Source organism: Lagopus muta, chromosome 1, assembly GCF_023343835.1.
Source record: "Lagopus muta isolate bLagMut1 chromosome 1, bLagMut1 primary, whole genome shotgun sequence".
NCBI classification, from domain to species: Eukaryota; Metazoa; Chordata; class Aves; order Galliformes; family Phasianidae; genus Lagopus; species Lagopus muta.
The window spans coordinates 62,410,399-62,431,886 of NC_064433.1; the positions used below are offsets into that span (position 1 = coordinate 62,410,399).

At 37.6% G+C, this 21,488-nt stretch overlaps 1 protein-coding gene across 2 annotated transcripts in view; it reads right to left on the reverse strand.

Annotated features, from left to right (window-relative positions):
* Nucleotides 1–2,463: 2,463 nt before the first annotated feature.
* Nucleotides 2,464–21,488, reverse strand: part of SLC15A5 (solute carrier family 15 member 5) — a 30,664-nt gene continuing 11,639 nt past the window's right edge. For both annotated transcript variants that reach the window (XM_048933999.1, XM_048933998.1), the window contains exons 6-10: nt 19,614–19,800; nt 15,820–16,008; nt 11,656–11,787; nt 5,330–5,438; nt 2,464–2,936 (exon numbers count right to left, since the gene is read on the reverse strand). In XM_048933999.1, the coding sequence (XP_048789956.1) occupies nt 2,789–2,936; nt 5,330–5,438; nt 11,656–11,787; nt 15,820–16,008; nt 19,614–19,800 (765 nt within the window). In that variant the 3' untranslated portion in view covers nt 2,464–2,788. The remainder of the gene's footprint in view (nt 2,937–5,329; nt 5,439–11,655; nt 11,788–15,819; nt 16,009–19,613; nt 19,801–21,488) is intronic.

Sequence of the window (21,488 nt, forward strand, 5' to 3'; positions counted from 1 at the left end):
TTTCCCCTGCATACATGCCTCAGTATTTATTCTCTTCATTTTTCATAATGGATTAACCCAGATGTAATAGGCAGCATCTTTCAAAGTCAAGACCACAGCTACAGAGTCCTTTACACTTATTTCACATATGCTGGGACAAGATTTATAAAAAGTAGGAAATGGTCTGAAACTAAAAATAATTCCATTATTTTTGTATACAGCTCCAAGTGCTCCAGTTGGGGAAGCATCCCAGCCTGTTGAGGTGTAACTGCTGAATTGCTCTGTCATAACAACAAGCAAACATTCACCACACAAACCATTTTAATTCATGTAATTCTAATATCTCCTTATGAAGGGTGCCCAACGTTCACCCTCCATTTGCAACATTGCAGTGTTGCATGATAGAGATCCTTCCTTACAGGGATTTTTTTTTCTTCAGAATGACAGATCTTTATCAGACAATTAAACTGCAGTATTTTATGTTCTCTGCTGTGATCTATTTTCAGATTTTGATCTCTGAGAAACAACAGTCTCAGTGTGTGCAATCTCAAATTTCGTAAGCATGACTGGAAGAAATACATATGTTCAGAATGGGAACTGAACCAAGGATCACCAGAACCACAGGCTTCTAAAAAGTTTATCTTATCATGAGAGAAGCCAAGTAAATTTTGCTACCAACTAGCTGGAGAGAAGTCACCAAGACAGCACATCAAGAGGCCATACCCAAACTACTAACACTCAAATGTGCATAATTTTTAAGATTAAAGAAGCACAGAAATAGAAATTCACAGACCAGGTCTCAGAGACTCGAAAAGAAATCTTCTGCTTTAGAAAGCTCTTTCATAGAAACCTAAACAAAACAATGAGCAAGCTCAAGATTCTCAATAGATAGGGTCTCTCTTCTCTTCTGGGACCCCTGGAGTTTCTTCCTCTTCACTATGCAAGCAGAAGCCAAGGTGAGAAAAGTAGGCAGCCTTCCTCCACCCACTTCCCCTCCCCCCCCAAAAAAAGCCCTCACAGAGCAAACAGCCAGTTGCACACTCAGCTGTGCCACTGAATCACTGTCTCAATCAGAAAGCACTTCTTGAATGTGGACAACCATTACTGATAAGCCTGCATGAAGATACTTGTGTTGGTAGAGATGGAAGAAACATCCCAGGATCAGTTTCCCTTTTATCACAAAGGACAATATTAAACAAGTTCCACAAAAGCTTACTTGCAGATGGGTACCTCTCTTTTCCACAGTATCTGTTGCCATCTGGGCTTAAACTGGGCTCTTAGTCACCTTCTGATGACTCTCATCTAAACAAGTTGTTTCCCTTGAGAAATATTAAGGGAGATCATCTCTACCATGTTTTGTTTAAAGGATGAGTGCTCATTACACACAGGCATTAAGGTTGTCTGGCAAATCTACCTTTGATATATCAGCATTGCATTTTATTCAGTTTTCCTTTTATCTCATGACTTTAAAAATTCTCTTTATTTTTTTTTAAAACAAAACTTTAAATACAAGTGAGATCAAACTAACAGCTTTAAGACAGTCCTGACTGCCTTCCTTCCTACTTGTTAGATATACTTACTGCATTTTGCTTCCCCCTCAGTGCTCCCCACCCCAGCCTATACCTGCAGCATGGTTAAATGGATAACAGTACTGTGATTACCTTCATCAACTCTTTTACAATTTCAGTGCATAAACTGTGTCACTTCAGAGCATTGTGGTCATTCAGTGTGATTTCTCCTGTAGTATAGCATTCCTTGTGTCTGGTAGCATTCTGACTAAAATTTTCAACTCTGTCAACTCTTAATCAAAGTGTTCCTCTAGTTTTTGGGTTTTGTATATTTCTTTATTACGTGAGAACCCTAATACTTTCCTCATTATCATTTTATTAATATGACTTAAAAAGGATTGATCAGCATCACAAGTCAGTTTTGGGAGTGCTTAACACTGTTTAGATTTTTAAGATTAACTTCATTAATTCATTAATTTCAATTTTGTTAATTGTCTCTTCCTCAACTTACAGCTGTATCTACACTTTCCTGAACATCTTCCTAACACCTTCCACCCTCTCCAACTGGGTAACAATTAGTGATTTTGACCTAAATAAGTTGTAGCCTCTGGATCTCCCACTAGCAACATTACTGTATATCATCCTCTAGGAATGACAAATACCACAGTGCTTCTGCTAAGGTGATGGCTACATGCCTCAGCACAAGTGTCTCACACCAGATTTTTACAGATTTGTCACTAGCTTATAATATCAGTATATTCCTGGTAGACCTCAAGGCTATCTCTAGATAAGTTTAGCAAGGTGGTGTCCATTTTCCTGAAGAGGAAACTAAGGTGAAGCAGCAACTTGCTGAAGATTGGAGAGCAGGTAAATATTAACCAGGAATAACACAAGACTCCTACCTTACAAGTATGAATTAATTAATACTGCCTACAAAGTTATTTTCAAATGATACTGTCACAGTAATTCACTAAACAAATATATACATGAATTTATTAATTTTTAACCATTATTAATCATAAATACACATGAATACCTGTCCTTCTTCCTATACAGATTAAAAGCATCTCTACATCAACCATGCAAAGCAGTGAGCTCTCATTGTCTGTGGCATGCATTATGACAGTGCAGCATCCTACAAGGCTAAATCCTAAGACAATTGCTATTTTGTAAACTTATAAATAACAGTCCTAAGGTGATTAGTAACTACATTGGTGGTTCCATTAAAGTGCACTACATTATATTTGATTAGAAAGCTTATAGATAACAATCGAGATTTAGTCCAACAAGGGTGAAACTTTTCAAGTTGTCTCCATAGGAGACAAAATGGAAGAATGATCCAGGACACTACCATAGTGCTCGACGACTTTGTCGTGTTTCAGAAAGACTTTTTCCTCAGAAAGACTTCCTCTGAATTCACTGGTATACGCCTGGTTCAGATTGCTGTATCTGGGCAGGAGAATAGTAAAGGAAAATGCTAGGGTAGACATCCTTTCTGGGACTGATTTCACACAAGATAAGAGTGCCTTAGGAATCCTGAGTTTCTAAGCAGTCAAAGAATATGGTAGCAGTACACACTTTCATGGAAACTTTCACAACAGAAGGACAAGAAGTGCTAAACTTGATGCAAGCATTAACAAAAGCAGTACTTTATCAATAAATATACAGCAATTAATATCTGGAATAGTACACAAAAACACTGTTTTGCAAACATGCTTTTCTCAGAGAAACTTCAGTAGACTTCTTCTAATTCAGAGTTATAAATGCTAATATCCTTCTACAGTTAAATCAGTGCTTATACCTGTATAGTCTCATCCCTTTTTCTCCCTTCTGCAAAGTGACAAGTATGAGAATTTAATTTGGCACAAAATGAAATGGTAACATTTAATCCCAAAAATATATTTTATGTTGGTCTCGGTCATCTTACTGAAAAATAAAATACCTCAATATCGTAATGAAATGTCAATTTGAAATAAAATTAAATATATACACACAATATTTGCTCTAAAAGTAATGCCTCCTATCTTATGTTGGCTCACAATGTCACAGGCAGATATTGGTGGTATGGCCATAGAGGTTGAACCTTCCCATCAACATTTTGTTAGATTTTGTTGCCTTGGGATGGATGGCAGCAGAGGGGCTGCCTGACAAAATGGTGTATGACACTGAAGTGTCTATGAAGACAAGGTGTCTCATTGAATGTAGAAAAAACTGCATCCATTAACATTTATCAATGCTTGCTGAATGCTTATGGAACCCAAACAGTGGATTTTAGCACAGTGAGGTGGGTGGTTTGTTTCAGCAGTGGTGACACTGATGTGAAAGACAAGCCACATTCTGGATAGCCACACACAGCTGGTGCAGATTTTGTATAATCACAGCTTGCAGGCTCTTGTTCGTTGCTGGTGAAAACGCACAGCTGTACATTTGATAGTTGAAAAATTCTGTTTTGTAGCTGAAAATTTGCTTCATCAAAATGGTGCTATTGTACTCTTTCTAGCTGTTGTAGTTGGAAAGGAAATAATAGGACGCATTACTTTTGTAGCAGCCTACCTATTTATAAGAAAATATGAGAATTTTGTTGACTCCTAAAGACAAGTTAATATGTGGCAAAATTATTTGTTGAGCTTAAACCAGTTTTGAAAACCAAAATCCTTCAGTTTTCAACAATAAGTGACACAAGTAGGTATTTCATTTTACAGAAGAGAAAGATCTCATTTTATAAGAAGACTAGACAAAATACCTGGAGGAGAAACATTTTCAACCATGATTCAGGTCACAGTTGAAAGATCTGAAGTGAGAACTAGCTACCTGTACAAATGGACACTCGTGTTTCAGGTTGAATCACAATGAAGTGATAAGATGCTACAGTAAGTGTTGGTACTACAAAGTTAGAGTAATATGTAATAGGAAAAGAAGCGTTTTTCTTCAAGAGTTCCTGGCACCTTGGAAATCTTCTATTATTGTTGTTATCAAACCACTATTTCAAGTCTTCTGAAAGATTTTCATAGAATTGCAGCCAGATATCTTGAGAGAATGCCATTTACACATGACCTTTCCCCCCTCATGATAGCACTGCTTCCCTCTCCATTCGTAACCACAAGTACTCCTTAAACACGGACAAACTGATTAAATATTCCGGAATACAAGATGCAGACCAGCTCTGAAGCCATCCTGGATACAAGGTGAATTGCTTCTTGTAATTCCTTGCATTTTACAGGCAATATGTGGGCATTAAACCTTGGCTCTACAGGTGGCATAGACTTGCTTTCTCTTTGGAGGCTAATTGAGCAATTGCACCATTATATCCAGCAGAAAGTTTCATTCATCTCACTACTCAGACTATCACAAATTATTTCTCCATTACTCTGTTGAGATCACTACATCAAGCTTTAACCAGTAGTGTTCTGCTATCTTTTTGCAGCTCTCACATCTACTGCCTTATGCTAAGGCTCATAGGGACAATAGCAGTGTTTACCATACTTTGGTACATAAACAAGTGCACTGTAAGTCATTTTTAGGGTTTTAATACCTTGGTGCTATAGTTTTAATCCCATATTTATGTCCTTTAGGAAAGGATTCTCTTTTTAGTTCAAGTCATTTTTTGTATTAAAAGACTCTTAAGGTACTCAAGATTAATTATATGCCTTTGGCTATTTACTTTTACCACACATTTTCTGTGAAATCTCCCACTTCAGGAAAAGAAAAAGCCCACAGAATTCTGAATCCTGGACAGCATCATATGATCACTACTAATTCAGTATTGCATGCTACTTACAGGTTCTGCAAGAATTTCTGCCCTACCTACAAATGAAACATCAAGTTTATTTCCTCACACATACCTGTGTGCAATGGTCCAGAACCCAACGGTGTTCACCATCATCAAGGAAGCCAAGAAGAAGAAGAATCTCTCCAATTTACCTTCATGTAGCAAGTGTGGAAACCAGTTGCCTGTCAAAGCAGACATTTGAAGCAGAATTAGTTTGCCTTGCAGGGTGAGACGTGATTTTTATGAAAGACACAAAGAGAAGCTTCTGTAATACACAGTCACAGCAGGTGACTTGAACCCTCCTGTAGCTATTTGCACAGTCTTAATTCACTCAATATGTATTTTTTCCAAGTCTACAGTGCACTTTGCTTCTGATACGCAGACATGAAGTGAAGAAATTTCTTTTTTTTTTTTTTAATAAATCTGAATCATATTGGAAAGTTAACTATACAGCTATTACAGTCATGACCGGGCCATTATCCCATTAAATGAATGTCAGTGCAAGAGTTTTAGGAAGGGTTATAATTAAGGTGGTTCATAGAAATCGTTATTTACGTCTCTCGTGGTTTTAAAAGGCTTTTGTTTCAAAAAAATATATATATTTTTTTAGTGCCTTGAGTGTTGCTTCATTACCAAGATGCTAGCTGACATTTAACTTTCTCTACAGTTGCCTTTAACTAGGAGTCTGTAACACACTATTGCATTGTACACATAATTTGTTCTGCAAGACTCACAGAGCTTTGGCTCACTGAGGCTTTTAGCAATAGTGTCTGGGACATTCTGGAAGAAAGACTCCCTTCAAGAACAAACAGTACCACCTATAGATGCACACCCAGAGCATCTGTCTGTATTACGTGCTTTCAATGTTGCTCATTACAACCAGCAAATAAGCTCAGGTGGTAAATTATTACTATGGAAAATGAGATGCTTAACAGGAAAGCAAGCCCCAGTCAGACTGAATCTGAAGACAATCACCTCCTGAAGCATTATAATCAACTACAATGAGAGGTAATGCCAAGGTGAAAAAAGAAATGACTGTAGATATGGAATATCAGAGAGCTGTACAGTGCTATAATGACCTCCTATGTTATTTGAGAGCACACGTTGTTTACTGCCTTTGAGGAAGGAGAGTCAGCCCTCATTAGCAAGTAGTTAAGTTCAAGAGGAGCACTCAGCCACAGCTGAGAACCCGATGCCCACACTGCACACAGCTCGGGAAGGCTGTGTCAGACTGATTCCCATTAGCAGCTGGAACACAGCCAGCACAGGCATTCTGGGGATTTAGTTTCATCCAAAGGAATGATTTTTTTTTTTTTTTTGTGGTCCAAGATTGCTGTGATGCAAACTGATACACAAATAGAGATGATCAGAAAATACAAGTCAGAAGTACACACCTGACCTGAACTAAACCACCAGCATTTATGCACATAAATACACCTTTCTTTGCTCCCTCAAATTCTGGTACCAATTCCTTCCCATTTATATGGGTCACTATTCACCACTTGAACTAGCTTAAAAGGGAGAGGAAGAAAATAGCTTTCTATGGCATAACTATCCTGTGCAGAGCTGATAGCCACAATTTATCTTTTGACCACTGAAGACATCTTCAGCCATCCAGTGGAATTCTTAGCATGTTAACTTTTTACTAATTAGATTTGGAGAGAGAAAAAAAAAAAAAATACACACGCACTTACATCTTTCCTTCATATTTTGGCATGGTAAACACATTTCTTTTCAAAGCAGTTACCTCTCTCTCTCCTGGGACTGTCAGGGAACACCTGCCATCAGTGCAGCAGCTCTCCCCCAGCTCTCAGCTGACTCTGTGCCATGTCACCTTCCTGCCTGTCACAGCGCAGCACCACCTCACCTCCACGCCTGGTGCCTTTTGTAGCATTATTTCCGAGTGAGCTTTAAAACGTATCACTTAACACTGTCAGTTGACTGAGCTCCTAGGTGCTATAGCTTCATTTTAGTAGCTTATAAACTTTTACTGTCATAATTCACAATCAGGTAGTTTTTCATTTTGCATCCCTGTGTGGCTGACAGAGCTCACGGAGAGAGCAGGTCTATCTGATGAGAGGGGAAGCACACATGGGGCTTAGTGCTATGGCTTGTCAAAGCAGAGTTCACACTGTCTGCCAGGTTACTTACACCGGCTGGTATAACTATATGAGCAGCAGGAGTCTCCTAATGGAATAGCATTTACAATGTAAACTGAACAGAAAATATGGACTTTAAAATAGTACTAAGCTATATATAAGGAATTCAGCAGCTTTTGAGAAAAAGTGAAATAGATTTTGGACACTATCTTAATGGTAGGAAAGGTACCATACTGAAAGGTTGAAAGTGAGACTGGTTGGCTCTATCAGGGTGGAACACGCACATGGGTATTAGGAGACCTGGGTTCTGCCTTCGTTTTACCTCCTCTAGAACCTCAAAGATCAGGTTGGTCTGGCAATATGTATTTTCACCAGTGCATATAGCCAGCATTAATTAATGACTTCCTAGTTTCTGTCACAAATACTCGCTTCTTTTTTTCCTTTTAAAAGTAGGTTGACTTCCCAATGGAGTAAGTGTTATACCTGAGCGACATTATCTTCTGCTCACACGCAGTGCACAGAGAATCCCCTGCTGACAAGAAGACTTGGGAAAACAGCCATTGGTGCTGTAACTTCCACCATACGTTTTGGACAGTGAAACTACCTTTAGACACCTCACTCCTTGCCCACCAGAAGCTTTCACAAGCCATATCTAGCACGAATCTAGAACGGGCTGGCTTTGGTTCATGTTTTCAGAATTTTATTCTTAGCTATGAATGCTAGGAACTTATTGGGTCTGTTTGTTTGTTTTTTTTGATGGAATAAAATGCCCTTGGCACTACTGTGTTTGAAGAATTCAGAACTTTTTCATCCTTCAATCACAATGCAATATGCTAACAATTCACTTTTCCCCAAAAGACACTGCCTTTGGGTTCTGTCAATCCTTTACTTTTCTATAGAGATTGCCAACAGAAGTGCCAATTACAAGGTTGGTTTGTCACATAGATAATTGCTCACTGGGAATTAACTTTCTACAACAAGCTCCTGATTTCCATTTTTATTCCAACAATAGAAATACTCAGTAGCATGAATCACCACAGAATCAGAAGTTTCCTTCAGCCAACTATTTTAAAGAGCCTTTTGTTATTTGCTAGAGGTGAACTGGTTATGCATTTCATAGCAAATAGAGAAAAGAATTAGAAGACTAAGCCCAGGAAAATCCTGAGTTACTCAACATTGCTACCAGATGTTGTCAAATTAAAAATACCTGGTAAACTTGCACCAACATTCATCAGCCTTATTCATTTTGCATCAAAAACGTTCAAATAGAGCAGAGGAATCTGATACAACACCAAGAAAAAAAATGGATCCTTCCAACACAGGAGAAAAAGTAGGTGAATCAGTGACTTGCGCCAGTTGTGGTGGACAACCCCATTAGCGGCAGACAGTAAAATAAGCTATGAAGAAGTACATGGAAAGGACTGCAGAAAACATTTGCCAGATGTGCTGGCACACACAAGGTACTTGTCACAGTGGTGGTACCCTTGGAGTTCTCAAGGGATTCACAGTGAAGCCCAAAGTCACAGAGGAAGGCATTGTTTACTGAATAATACCATCATTTTCACTACAGAGAAAGTAGAGAAGATAAAGTAAAGAAATCATATGAAATCATAAGAGTTTAGTTCATTCTGTACAACTCCTGTATTTTTTTTTTAACTCTATCCTTCAACATAGAATGTGACTATAGAAAAAAAATATCAGATTTTAGAAAATCTAAATGCACCTCCTATAATTTCATCAAATTTGCAGGCATATATTCGGTGTTTAATCATATCTGAATTCAAGTCTTGGCCTCCCTCTAATCCTTGTTAGCTAAGTAGGAACCAATGGATAATACCATCTGGACTACAAGAAGTATCTTTTAGCTTTATCATCATTGGTGTTTAGAATCACAAAAAGCTCCAATCAGGAAAGAAATAACTAGCTATCTCATTACAACTGTGTCAGGGCAGTTTCCTTTCTCTGACCTTTCCTCCCTCCCCCCTTAAATATTTACATTAATATTTTTAGAGAACAGTACTCTAAAATGATTGACATAGGAGGACAGGTTGTGTCTTGCATCTTCTTCCATTAAAATGTTAGGAGAGGTAAGGGATCCAAAAGGAAGCAGTTTCCCAGCTTGTACTGAAAATATCACTGTCACCCATCATCTGTTTGCACTCGTCAGATTTTTTTTTTTTTTAAACATTATATTTCATCAAATTCACACCATCCCCCATAAATGTGATTAACAAGTGATTAATGCAGCTTCTGTGACTGATATTTGATCAACTTTGCCAATAAAAATCTAAATAATAATAAAAATCTAAATAATTTTCTAAACTAGTGACATGAAGTAGTATATAAAAAGGTTTAAATAATATTCTCACTCTCTATGCTTCAAAATATACACTGGAGGATCTTCTTCACTGCATCCTGAATTGCCTCATGGCAATCATGGCCACATTGCTTAAATATGGGGAAACCAAAAATAGTTTTGGCATAAGTTCAGTGAAACGAATCATTGCATAAAGCAAAAGCATCCATAGCCCAAGAATTACATGCAGAGACTTGTGAAATCCTACAAAAAGTGTTGCATAAACACTGTCATCATCTTTCAGCAAGAAAAGAATGAATCCCCATCTTGGTTAAATTGGTTTAGCTTTTCAGAGAAAAAAAAAAAAAGATCGGAGTCATTTGTTTTTCTCCACAATTTCTTAAATTGTCCATGTACCAAATGTTTCAGAAGCTCTTTAAACAGAGCTGAAAAAAATACCAAAAGCAAGAGTATGTCATTTGAACTTACTTCATTTAGGAGTGGTCACCGTTTTGTTCTTTGAAGCTCTGTCATCTTTAGAAGTTTCAAGAATTAACTGTTAATCTTTGTAATTTAAAGAATTATTGCTTTGCTGATCTAAAGCTTTTCATTGGAAGTGCAAAAGAACACCTTGAGAAGCATACTATAAAAATTCAGAAAAGTACAGAATATGAATATTTCATAAGAAATGCTTTCATATAAAACAAGACCAACTCCAAGTAATTGTTACATGCTATTATGTCCAGCCCCAGAAACTAAATCACAAGTTTACTTTGATTCAAGACAGTGAGACAGCAGTCTGGTGGGGTGAGTGAAAGAATACTTCACTAGAGATGCTCAAGAAGTGTTTGGATGTGGTACTAAGGGATAAGGTTTAGTGGGGAAGCTATTGGTGGTAGGCAGACATTTAGACTAGATGATTTTGGAGGTCTTCCAACCTTGGTGATTCTATGATTGTACAATGAAAAAAAATCTGTTATGCCAGTGGAAATTCAAGCAGCTCTGCTCACTGCCACAGATGTCTTTGTACATGATGGTTCTTTGCCTGATTCATCCACTGCTTTTACCCATCTCCAGGTGACGCTTGTCTGCCTGGTAATTAAACTCTAAGAGAAGCATGAGCTTAAAAACCACCCCTATTTCAGATATGTAAACAAAAGAATCCCTGTCCTTCAGCTCAAGGTCTCAAATGCATCCCTTTTCAAATTTACTTATGAAAAAGTCATATGTATTGAACAAAGATCTATCAGCAGAGGAAAAAAAAACCTTAAGCCCTTTGCCTTTCTTTAAAGACAGCTTCACAGAGAAAACTCCAGTATGGGGGCTTGAACTAAATACTGCTTAGAAGAATTAAACCAAATTACACGTAACTCACCTTGAAACATACCAAGTTTTCTGGGAATGGCATTATTTGCCTGAAAAAGGGTAAAACACATGGCAAAACCATACTGTCACAGAATCTGGTTCTTCCAGTAATTGATGAAAGGGAGAGGGGTAAAGACTGCAAGAAAGAAGCGTGTCTGGGGAAATAAATCCCTTGGATAGCTTTGAAATGCTCAATCCAACTTCCTTTCCTTTATGTCATAGTGAAACAGAAGAGATGTGTTCTGCATTCTCTGAAGCAGTGATCTTGGTGCCATGGCCTGAAACCTCCTTGTAATAATTGTGGCTAACATGAACATATTTGTTCATTAACAACAACAACAACAAGATAAATCCAAGATGATTTATTTTCTAGTATTGCAGAGGAGAATAGAGATTGGAGGTAGCGGCTTCCTGCATAGTGCCATTCTCTAATTACTCCACCTATCAAAACTAAGACTACTCCTTAAATTTAGCTTTACAGCTGTATTCATCTATTTTCTTTCTTAATTCCATCTTAACTGTGAAAGCACATCAATAAAATTTTGGCATTCCTTTCAACTGCACTGTCTATTGCTCCAGATCAATAATCAATGGCATTAGAAAACTGCTCAGAAACACCAGTCATGGGCATATTCTTACCTTGAGTGCCAGTGTGGGCTGTCTGAACAAAGAAAGCTCCCATAAAGCAGCCAGCTCCATTGAAGAGAGTTAAAAAATGCATGGAAATTCCTCGAATTCTTTCTGGTACAAGCCAGAATGATAGCAATGAACCTTTAAAATAGAAGCAGAGACAGCAACAGCTTTGTTTTATTTTTAAAATAGCAATGGTAGAAGACAGATGAGAAAAATCTCCAGTCTGTGTAATACGAACTTTGTATATTTTAGCCATAGAGGCTACTGCAGAAGGACAATTACACCTGTTGGCATAGAAGTTAAGAAAAACCCAAGGAAAACTCCATTGCAAGTACGATGTGTGAAGAAAGCAGATGTGATATTTAACTGCAGGACCTCATATGCCAGAGCCAGTGCAGCAAGGCCACTAACGAATACTTCTGAACTTCAGTGCACTGCCTTTAATAGGACACTTGATTTGAGTTAATTTAAGGCTTGGCAGTGCTCCATTTCCTTGGACAGAAACCCCAGGGTTACTAACTACTTTAAAACATATTGTCCTTCACTTGTTTGCCAGAAGAGTAAACTAGAAAAAGAAAACTTTAGATGTGAGAGGATGCAACATATAATTTCAACATGGAAGACTGTAATTCCCCAATTGTAATTTGGCTAAAGTAAGTTATAGTAACAGCAAGCTCTTATAACAATTTTTCTTTGAACAAGTTTCACTGGTCAAAACTTCTGCTCCTCAATGTTACACCTTGAGCCCTCATCCAGAACAGTTTTCCAAGCCCCAATATCTTCCAGTCTGCTTTATTACCTGAGTTTGAATGACCCCCATCCTGAGAAGCTTGTCAACAGAGAAGCCTATTTGGATGCTGAGCTGTCTGGAGCATTACTGAAATCAAATGAAACTTCACAGTGACTGTCTCCCATCTCTCTCTTTTTTTTTTTTTTTTTTTCCCCTCTCATTTGGATGTCCAAATTAGAGACTTAGAAACATTTTTAAAAAGAAAAAGAAAAGGTACTGTGGGCAGTGTTCTTTTTTTCCTTCATTTGCAAGGGAAGCCAAAGACCTGAGTGAGAAAGCAGGTGAGCCCAGGACATCATCTGTAGTTGGAACAATATAGTCTGAAACACTGGACTGTCAGTGTCCTAACTACTTTGAGTCTGAGAGCCTAGAAAGCATTTGATTATGGGCTTATTTTGTCCCCCTCATCACCAGGCTGCGAAGTATGTATCTTGGCAAAATTCTGCTTGGTAATAGTATCCTACTTAGTAAATTATTCCTGCTGTTTCAATTGCATACTCCATTCCTCACTTCTCCCACAGTGAACAATTAACCAGCTGCTGCATTTCACTCTGGAGACCACAGCATTTCGTTGGTGGGTGAAGCGATCCCCAATATATTCTTTAACTAATAGAGCAGTTTGTTACAAGGCTTTCCATCTTTAAGTGCTTGGAGAAATGGTGATGGGCAAAGGAAAGTATAGCAGTGCTATAGCAAACATTGTAAACCTGGTAACTTTGGACAAGCAGCTACAGAGCACCCAATTGCTCAGATGCTGTCAGTGCAACACAGCTGCTGTGCTCAGTAGGATGTCTCCCTATCACCCTCCCCATCACCATCCACATCTCATGCACTGCAGGGGCAAATGCTTGCTAATGATGCTCCACAGGATGGATTTCTTCCTCCACTTCTTTTTTTAGCACTAAGCTTTAGAAGAATAATTTCCTCCTTCAAAGCAAGCTAGGGAGCAAATTCAAGCTCCCTGCATGTGTGTGTGATCTTAAATTCTAACAGTGAAGGAGAGCAGTTATTTTATCATTATATATATATATAGAGAGAGAGAGAGAGAGAGAGAGCGAGATTTTAAGCAAGACTTCAGCATTAGACAAAATTTATATACTCTTCTTATGTATTCTTAAAGATCTTCATGCCACCCAAGGCAGGTGATTATGTAAGCTTCCTATCAACAAAATACTGAAATGTATCTTATAAACAATTGTAAGTACCAGTGATCAAATACAGATAAGGAGTTTAACATGCCAGACCTAGCTTCTCTAGCTAGTCACTCCAGAAATGAGATTCTTCCTCTTTCCCCTGATTACAAGTGTGAACATTTCTGTCTTCAACTAGGATCATGTACTTTCAGACCAAGTGAATTATTATAATAATTGAATTTGACCTTCTGCATAATACAGGCAGTAAAACGTCTTGAAAGGTGAAACAACTATTTCAGTGTCTAGACTGTCATTACCATTGATGTGGATCCAGTGAAGGGCTCCTGTACAGTAATTCAGTTCAGACTGAAATAGAAACCAGTAGGCCAAAAAGATGCCAAAAGCTGCCCAAAATGCTCCAGTGTGCCTTGGTCATCTGCATGGGGCTGCCTCAGGGGATGCAGATCTTATGGAAGAACTATACTCTATCCCAGCAGCAGTTAAAGGCCAAGTAGTTACTATAAAAGGAGCATGCTTGCCCTGCATGCACATCTTTACCTCTGTAAAAAGAGGTGCTATGACACCTACCTGTGGGCAAAGGAATGCAAGCCTGCATCTCAACTGAAAATAGTAGTAATCTACCTATTTTAGGCACCTACCTTTATTTTTTTTTTTCCCCATGCAAATCTCAAGCTCTGACTTAGCCCAAGGGTTCTTGAATCACACCTATGACTGTAGCTTTTAGTGAGATGCTTAGTCTTTATTTGAATGAAAGACAATAGTTTTCTTCCTAATGCATTCTAAAAATAATTCTTCAAAACAAAACAACTTGGTCCTGTGGGGCATCTTTTTGTTTGTTTTGTTTTTAAAAGCTGATGTCATCTTCCAGTCACTGGACTTGTGCTGTGTTCTACTATGTTAGTTAAGAGCTTTATTCCACCAGAAATATTCTTTTCATGCAGCAGCATAAGACTGTAAGCAAGCCACCTTTCAACTATTTTTTTTTTGTTAAGCTTAAGAGGAAGGTCACAGTTTTCTGTTACATTTAACCTGTAACCTAGAAACCACACAACCTGCCTAGAAACCTATCTCAATTAAGTACTTGAGAGCAAATCGTATGAAGAGGCTTTATGAAGGTGTTAAGTATTTAAAACTAGGGAAAATTACCTTTTTAGTGACAAACCATGACCCACTATTCTGAGTAGTCTTACAGTGCAAGAATGAAGCCAAAATTTTTTCCTTCTCTTAAATAAAAATTTCTGGGGTTGCACTGAGAACAACAGACACTCAAACTGTCAAACTAAATGCTTGTGGAGGTCATCTAGTTAATAACATTACCTATATATTTTTTTAAAATGGATGTTGATTAGTTTATTTTTGTTAATAACTTCTAAAATATGTTTTGCAAGGTAAAACACCTTGTGATTCTCAGAAGAAAATAAGCCTCAAGAGTGTCAGTGTAAATAAAGTAAAAAGAGAAGTTTTAGATTCACAATCACAAGTGCATCTACATAATTTATGGATGACAGATGTGACTTAAGCTCTGCCTGTGCTCTGCAAGAGTGTTTATGTCTGGCTCCATTACACCAACTAAGGCATGATGCCCTGTGGAGGCATCTTCACATGACTTCTGAATGAAGTACAAACAGTAGTCCTACCTTTGCCTACAATGTTTTCCCAGTTATTAGGTCAGTTAAATTGTGGTATCTCCTTGCATATACTATGTCTGTGGAAAACCACATGATTTTATTACATGGTTCATTAAAAGGGTAAGCTAAATTGCTTCTCCTTGCTGTGGTCTGAATATGCTCAAAAACTGCAAGCATGGCTCAGTTATCACACGTATTTGTTCAGTCTCAAGAAAATCATCAGGAACAGAGTAGTTCAGAACTGAAGGAACCTCAAAAACCTATCTGGACTGGCTCCTCCATGTAGCAGCTTCCATTTCAAGGAAAAAAACAGTCCCAAGCCCAGAATCCTACTGTCATAATCTTCCACAAGATGACAAGTAACACAACCCTGGGGCCTGACAAGACTGCAGCACCTCCCCCTTACATATAATACAATACCACTACATTACAACCAGCAAGACAAGTTTTGTTACACAAAGCAGGTAAAGAATAAATCCACTCATTAAGCCTGTGAAACAGAGTCAGGGATAAAATATTACGTGATCGTTTCTTTTTAGGTAGTGGCATTCCTGGCAAATCAGGATGCTCTTGCATTAGCTTTTTAGGTGTTACTTACAAGAGGGAGTTACCAAGGCTTCAGCCACTCCAAGCAGGATGTACTGTGGAGCTAAGTGGAAGCAAGGCATGGATGAGACCAGGAGAACCTCCTCAGAAAGGGTCTGTTCCACCTGAGGAAAATGCTTGCGGTGTATTTCAGAGAAGCCAGCAACCATCACAGAAAGTGCAGCAGATAATTGACCTGCAACTGGGTTAAGAGCAGAGTGTTCACCAAGGTTGCAGTTATAGGAACATCACATATTTACAGTGAAGCAGAGTCCAAGCACATACAAAGGAAAAGTTTTTAAAATTTTAAAAACAAGAAGAGATCCTTCTCCATGAATTTGATTCTAAATCTATGGTAAAGAGACACGAGCTCAGCACACACAGAATGCAAGGATGCAGGGTAAAGGAGAGATTTAAAAAAAATATTTTAAATTGTTATTTTTTAATATTAGAGGAGATGAGAAAAAAAAAAAAAAGGCAGGTTGTCCAGTTACCAGAAAAGATTGAGTACTAAGAGCATGGGAAATCCTACAATTCAAGTAGCAATAAATTTCTGAAGTATACAGACAATATCTGTCTTACCTTATTTTTTTCCTATACAAAAAGTAGTGCAGGCAAACTACTGTATTTCTAAAGTAACCACACCATTCCCTCAGCTTATGACTGCTACCTGAGGCAACAGAAACTTCAGCACATACTGTTAACCAACACATCACTGGAATATACAGCAGCTACCTTATCAGAAAGCCTGCAGAACTGGAAACTGGTAGGTTTCTTTTTTTTCTCCTGTCATTTCTAGACAAAGGAACACAAAGCTCTCATGTCAGAAGTTACGTACTTCTCACTTGGTACTAATATATCTCTCCACATTATCACCTCTTCACTACTCTTAGCATTATTAATGGAAAAACCTGTGCCCTCATATACTTGAGTTTGAAATTATCCTTCCTCGTATTGAGAATTTAAAGAATTATCTACTTCCTTAACTATCTGTGCCATCAAACAAGCACCAGTGTTAGTTCAAGGGGGGGGGGGGGGGGGGGGGGGGTGATGAAAGGCTTGGCTGTGGGAAGAGGAAAGCTGTACCAGCCCAGACTTCAGTGGTCTGAGAGTGTTCTTCCTCACTGTATTTTATGAGAAAACTTGAATTAAGGGACACATATTCTCTGTTGAATTTCCTGTACTAGCTGGTTAAATCAAGCAGAAAAAACTCAATACACCTAAATCCATGACACCATGTTTTTCATGAAGAGGTCCACCATCTAAATTCACTTTAAGATTTTCAAGTTCGCTACATCATACTAGATTTACAAATAAACCAACAATTATAAAGTAACAAATTACAGTTTTCACACAGGTTTTATTAGATAAATCAGATAGTTCAACACCGTCCCATGGTTTGTCTTTGAAACTTTTAACATACTGAAAGTTCCCAGGAAACTATTTAAATTTCTTCCTCTTAAAAAGTTCACCTTAAAATATAGGTATGAGCTAGCTTAACACTAACATCCTATTCGTACTTTCAATTTTGTTCCTGAAAATAATTGTGAATTTAATTAACTGTTGGCAAAGATATTGGCACTTAGAGGTCTTCCATATTTGCAGGTGCACTCATATGCTTGGATATCTCAAGCCATTGCCTGTACTCAGAGGCATTTTTTATGCCTCAGGTAATTTATCACCCCTAACAGAAGGCTATTTTAATAAATGAACCTATTAAGAAGAAAACACTGCATATATTCTACTGCTGTTCAGTGTAACAGGATATAACATTAATACTTAGTTTTCCTTAAAACCATGGAAACTTCATCTGAATGTGCTTTCTGTGCTTTAATGCAGATGTTATTTTAAAAACTAGGGTAATTGCAACCTGCTGTGTTATATGCATCTGGTTTGTATAAAACTTAATAACACTCTTAATTAGGCTAATTTACTCAGATTAATACCTCTATGTGTGTCAGTACTCACTGTGCTGCATGCCATGGGGCACTGAATTAATAGTAACACACTGAGAAAATAGTCGTTTATAAATATTTTTGTCTGAGGTTTGTAATGCAGGCTGCATGATAAAACATGTGGGAAGTTTAATGAGAGCATCTCTGGAAGGGAGTAGCTTTAAGTGAACACAGGCTGTTTTTCTTGTGGAATTGCATGTAGTTGATATCAGAAGACTGTTGCAGATATCCCTCCAGATCCCAGAACAGAGGAAGTCTGAGGTTAGGGATCCCATGGCAAAGGGGACCAGGAAACTGAAGAAGAGTAATGTCAAAGGAAAGCAGTCCAACTTCATCAGGCATCACCTGTAGTAGAATGTACTAAAATTATCTCTGCTTTTAGGCCATGAATTTCCATAAAATGAGCCCCAAATCCACATCTGAGCTTAAATGCTTATTGTTGAAAGCATTGGAACTAATAAACGCAGAGACTTCTACACAGTACTTCTACAAGGAAAAAGAGCTCTGAAAATCCTTCCTTTCTTTCCTTTATGTAACTGAAGCACATAAGAAGGAATGTGTAAGTTACGTTTTAGATTAGTATTCATTAAAATGCTAAAGACTTCGACAATAATATATTACATATTTAACTTAAAATTCTAGTGCTAGAGAGGAAACCTGTACCTCTCCAAATAATCTTCCACTTGAGAAATGTTGAAAATTGAGATCAGCACATGATGCACATTTGTTTGTTTATGCAATCAGTAGTCTGTGACTTCAGAACTATTAGCTATTGTAGCTTTTTTTTTTTTTTTTTTTTACTTCCTACTTGGGATTCAATTAAAGAGTCAGGAATGGACTGTAACTGTGGTAAGTTCCATAGAATCATCATAGAATCATAGAAAGGCCTGGGTTGAAAAGGACCACGGTCATCATCGAGTTTCAACCCCCCTGCTATGTGCAGGATTGTCAACCACCAGACCAGGCTGCCCAGAGCCACATCCAGCCTGGCCTTGAATGCCTCCAGGTATGGGGCATCCACAACCTCCTTGGGCAACCTGTTCCACTGCATCACCAACTTCTGCATGAAAAACTTCCTCCTAATATTTAACCTAAACCTTCCCGTCTTAGTTTAAAACCATTCCTCCTTGTCCTATCACTATCCCCCCTTGTAAACAGCAGTTCCCCTTCCTGTTTATACACTCCCTTCAAGTACTGGCAGGCCACAATGAGATCTCCCTGGAGCCTTCTCCTTTCCAAGCTAAACAAGCCCAGTTCCCTCAATCTATCTTTATAGGAGAAAAAATTCTAGTAAGCTGCAGTCCTAATGTCAATACAGGGATAGCTTAAAAAATATGAAAAAAGTTTATATTTATAACTTAGTTATTTAAATCCAAACTCATAATTTTGAGCAACAGAATCTTTTTCAAGAATCAGAGAGCTACCAACAAAGATTAACCCCCTGAAAAACCCCTTCCAAATTAAAAAAAAATGTAAAGAATTAGGAAAAAGCATATAGAAAGTAACCAGTATGAAGTAAAATGCAAACCTAAATGGTTAGTGCTATTCTTCCACCAGTTCCTTAGGATGACTTAGTTCTTTCCTCAGTGTTTGTCTCAATACATTTTATTGATCAGAAGAACTTCAGTCTTCTTCATCAATAAAAACTATGCCTTTTTCTCTAAATATCTAACATTTTTCAGGACTTTTCTGAAGTTTCTTTGAAATATACCTACCTCTGTCATCCCAAAACAAATCTTAGTATTTATAGTTTGAAATAGTGGTAAAACATAGTATCAACTGCTGAGTTGTTTTTTTTTTTTTCCAAAACAAAAATATGTATCAAAACTTCATAAACAGATTTTAGACTTACCAATGTAAATTGTTGGAGAATGTCCACTTGCCTTGGAGCTGAAGAGATATGAGTTAATGCATTCCAAAATTGGAACAAGAATCAGTAGCGGCACGATGCTTATCACATTCATCGCAGCAATTGGCAATACAAATCCACTGAAGTTCAAGTTGGAATTCATGGTTTGGAGATAATATCCTGACGGAATCTGTATTGTGGAATACAAACCAACTTCAGCGTAAGATACTTTTTATGGATAATTGTTTTTTTTTTCCTGTAACAGAAGCTTCTTCAACACTTCCTTCTGAAGAAGTCATAGAAAACCAATTACACACTAACCAAAAGGAGTAACCATTCATGATTACAGCCTTTCAGATAGTGACTCTCATTCTCTGCTAGGCTTTAATATTATCTACTTATTTCACTTACTTCTCAGTTTAACAAATCTAAGGAGCAGCCCATCAGTTTATATTAGCTCTAATGAAGATCAAATAAACCATCAGTCAACATAATAAATTCTCCTGAGTACTTCAGTGACTTCTTACATGTCTTCACAGTGTGCAGCATGACTCTTTTCATTTTAGAATAGCATGATGCAGAGTTGTCTTGAATTTCTAATTGTTTGCTCTAAGTGAAAGAATATTTTAAAGACATTCTTGCCATCACATAGCTTTAAGAGCTACATAGATTTAGCCATAGTCTTTGAAGCAGCTTAATGTGGCTGACATTAATGTGACTGGCATAGCAGCTGTGAAGGGCTACTTTTTTACTTCTGTAAATCAAAAACCAGAAAACAGTACTCAATTCAGCAACATTCCAATGCTATTCATCAGGATATGAAGTTAAGCAGACTTAAGACTGTCTTTCACTTCAAAAAGCAAATAGTTCCTATTTGTTTGATGATACATAAAAATTGGCTGAGTTTATTGACACATACACAAGAAAGCCCGCTGTTTATATCAACCAACTTTTCTGCTTGTGTTTTTTGAGGAACCTTGGTATACTAAGCACTGAAACTTCACTAAGAACAAGGAGTTACAATCCACTTCATTTTACAGACTGATAGGAAAATAGGTAGAAAAGAGGTAACTTGAGTAATTCACAGAAAGCAGCCATGGCAGAGCTGGATGTAGAATGGATTTCTTTACTCTCATTTCTGCTTTCATAGCATTTTGAATTTCTGAGGTTTTGTACATGGCTTTTCCGTGCAACTGGCAATGCCAAATCCAGATGGAATATTACTTGTAGCTGTCTGAAAATTAAAGCGTAGCTAGTAACCCAGATCTTCGAGGGTTACTCATCAATTATTATAGTCAACTGTAGTCAACATAATTTCATTCGATGCTAAAGAGTTGTTCAAATGCTAGATGTTAATAAGAATACTGTCACCCATATTTCATTTCCCCTCAAAAAATAGAAGATGTAAAAGGATGAATAAATAGAAACAGAATCATGACAGATCAGACATAAGCTAAGTTACATTGGTTCCTCATTTCCATTGCCTATTGGAAATCAGAATTGACTTATTAGGAATTAAATTATCATCAACATGAAATCTGTTAATAGTATGGAGAAAATACAATTAATCTTTATGAAAAATATCAATCTATTGCCTAGTCTAAGAAAAAACCTTAGACATATCGGAAATTCTGCTGAATGTCATTGCTTTCAGGAGGTGCAAGCAGTCTTTTCCAGATATATACTTAGACACTACAACAGAGATTATTGATTCCTGACTCATTTCCATCTGGTCATTAACACATAGCCTCAGTCACTTGTGTGTTTGTTTTTATTTTGTCTTCCACTCTCCCTGGCATGGAGCTGAGTGAGAGAAGAAAAGGTAGCAGATGAGCAGGAATTTTTAACAGTTGCAAGATAATGTCAATGAAATAGTGT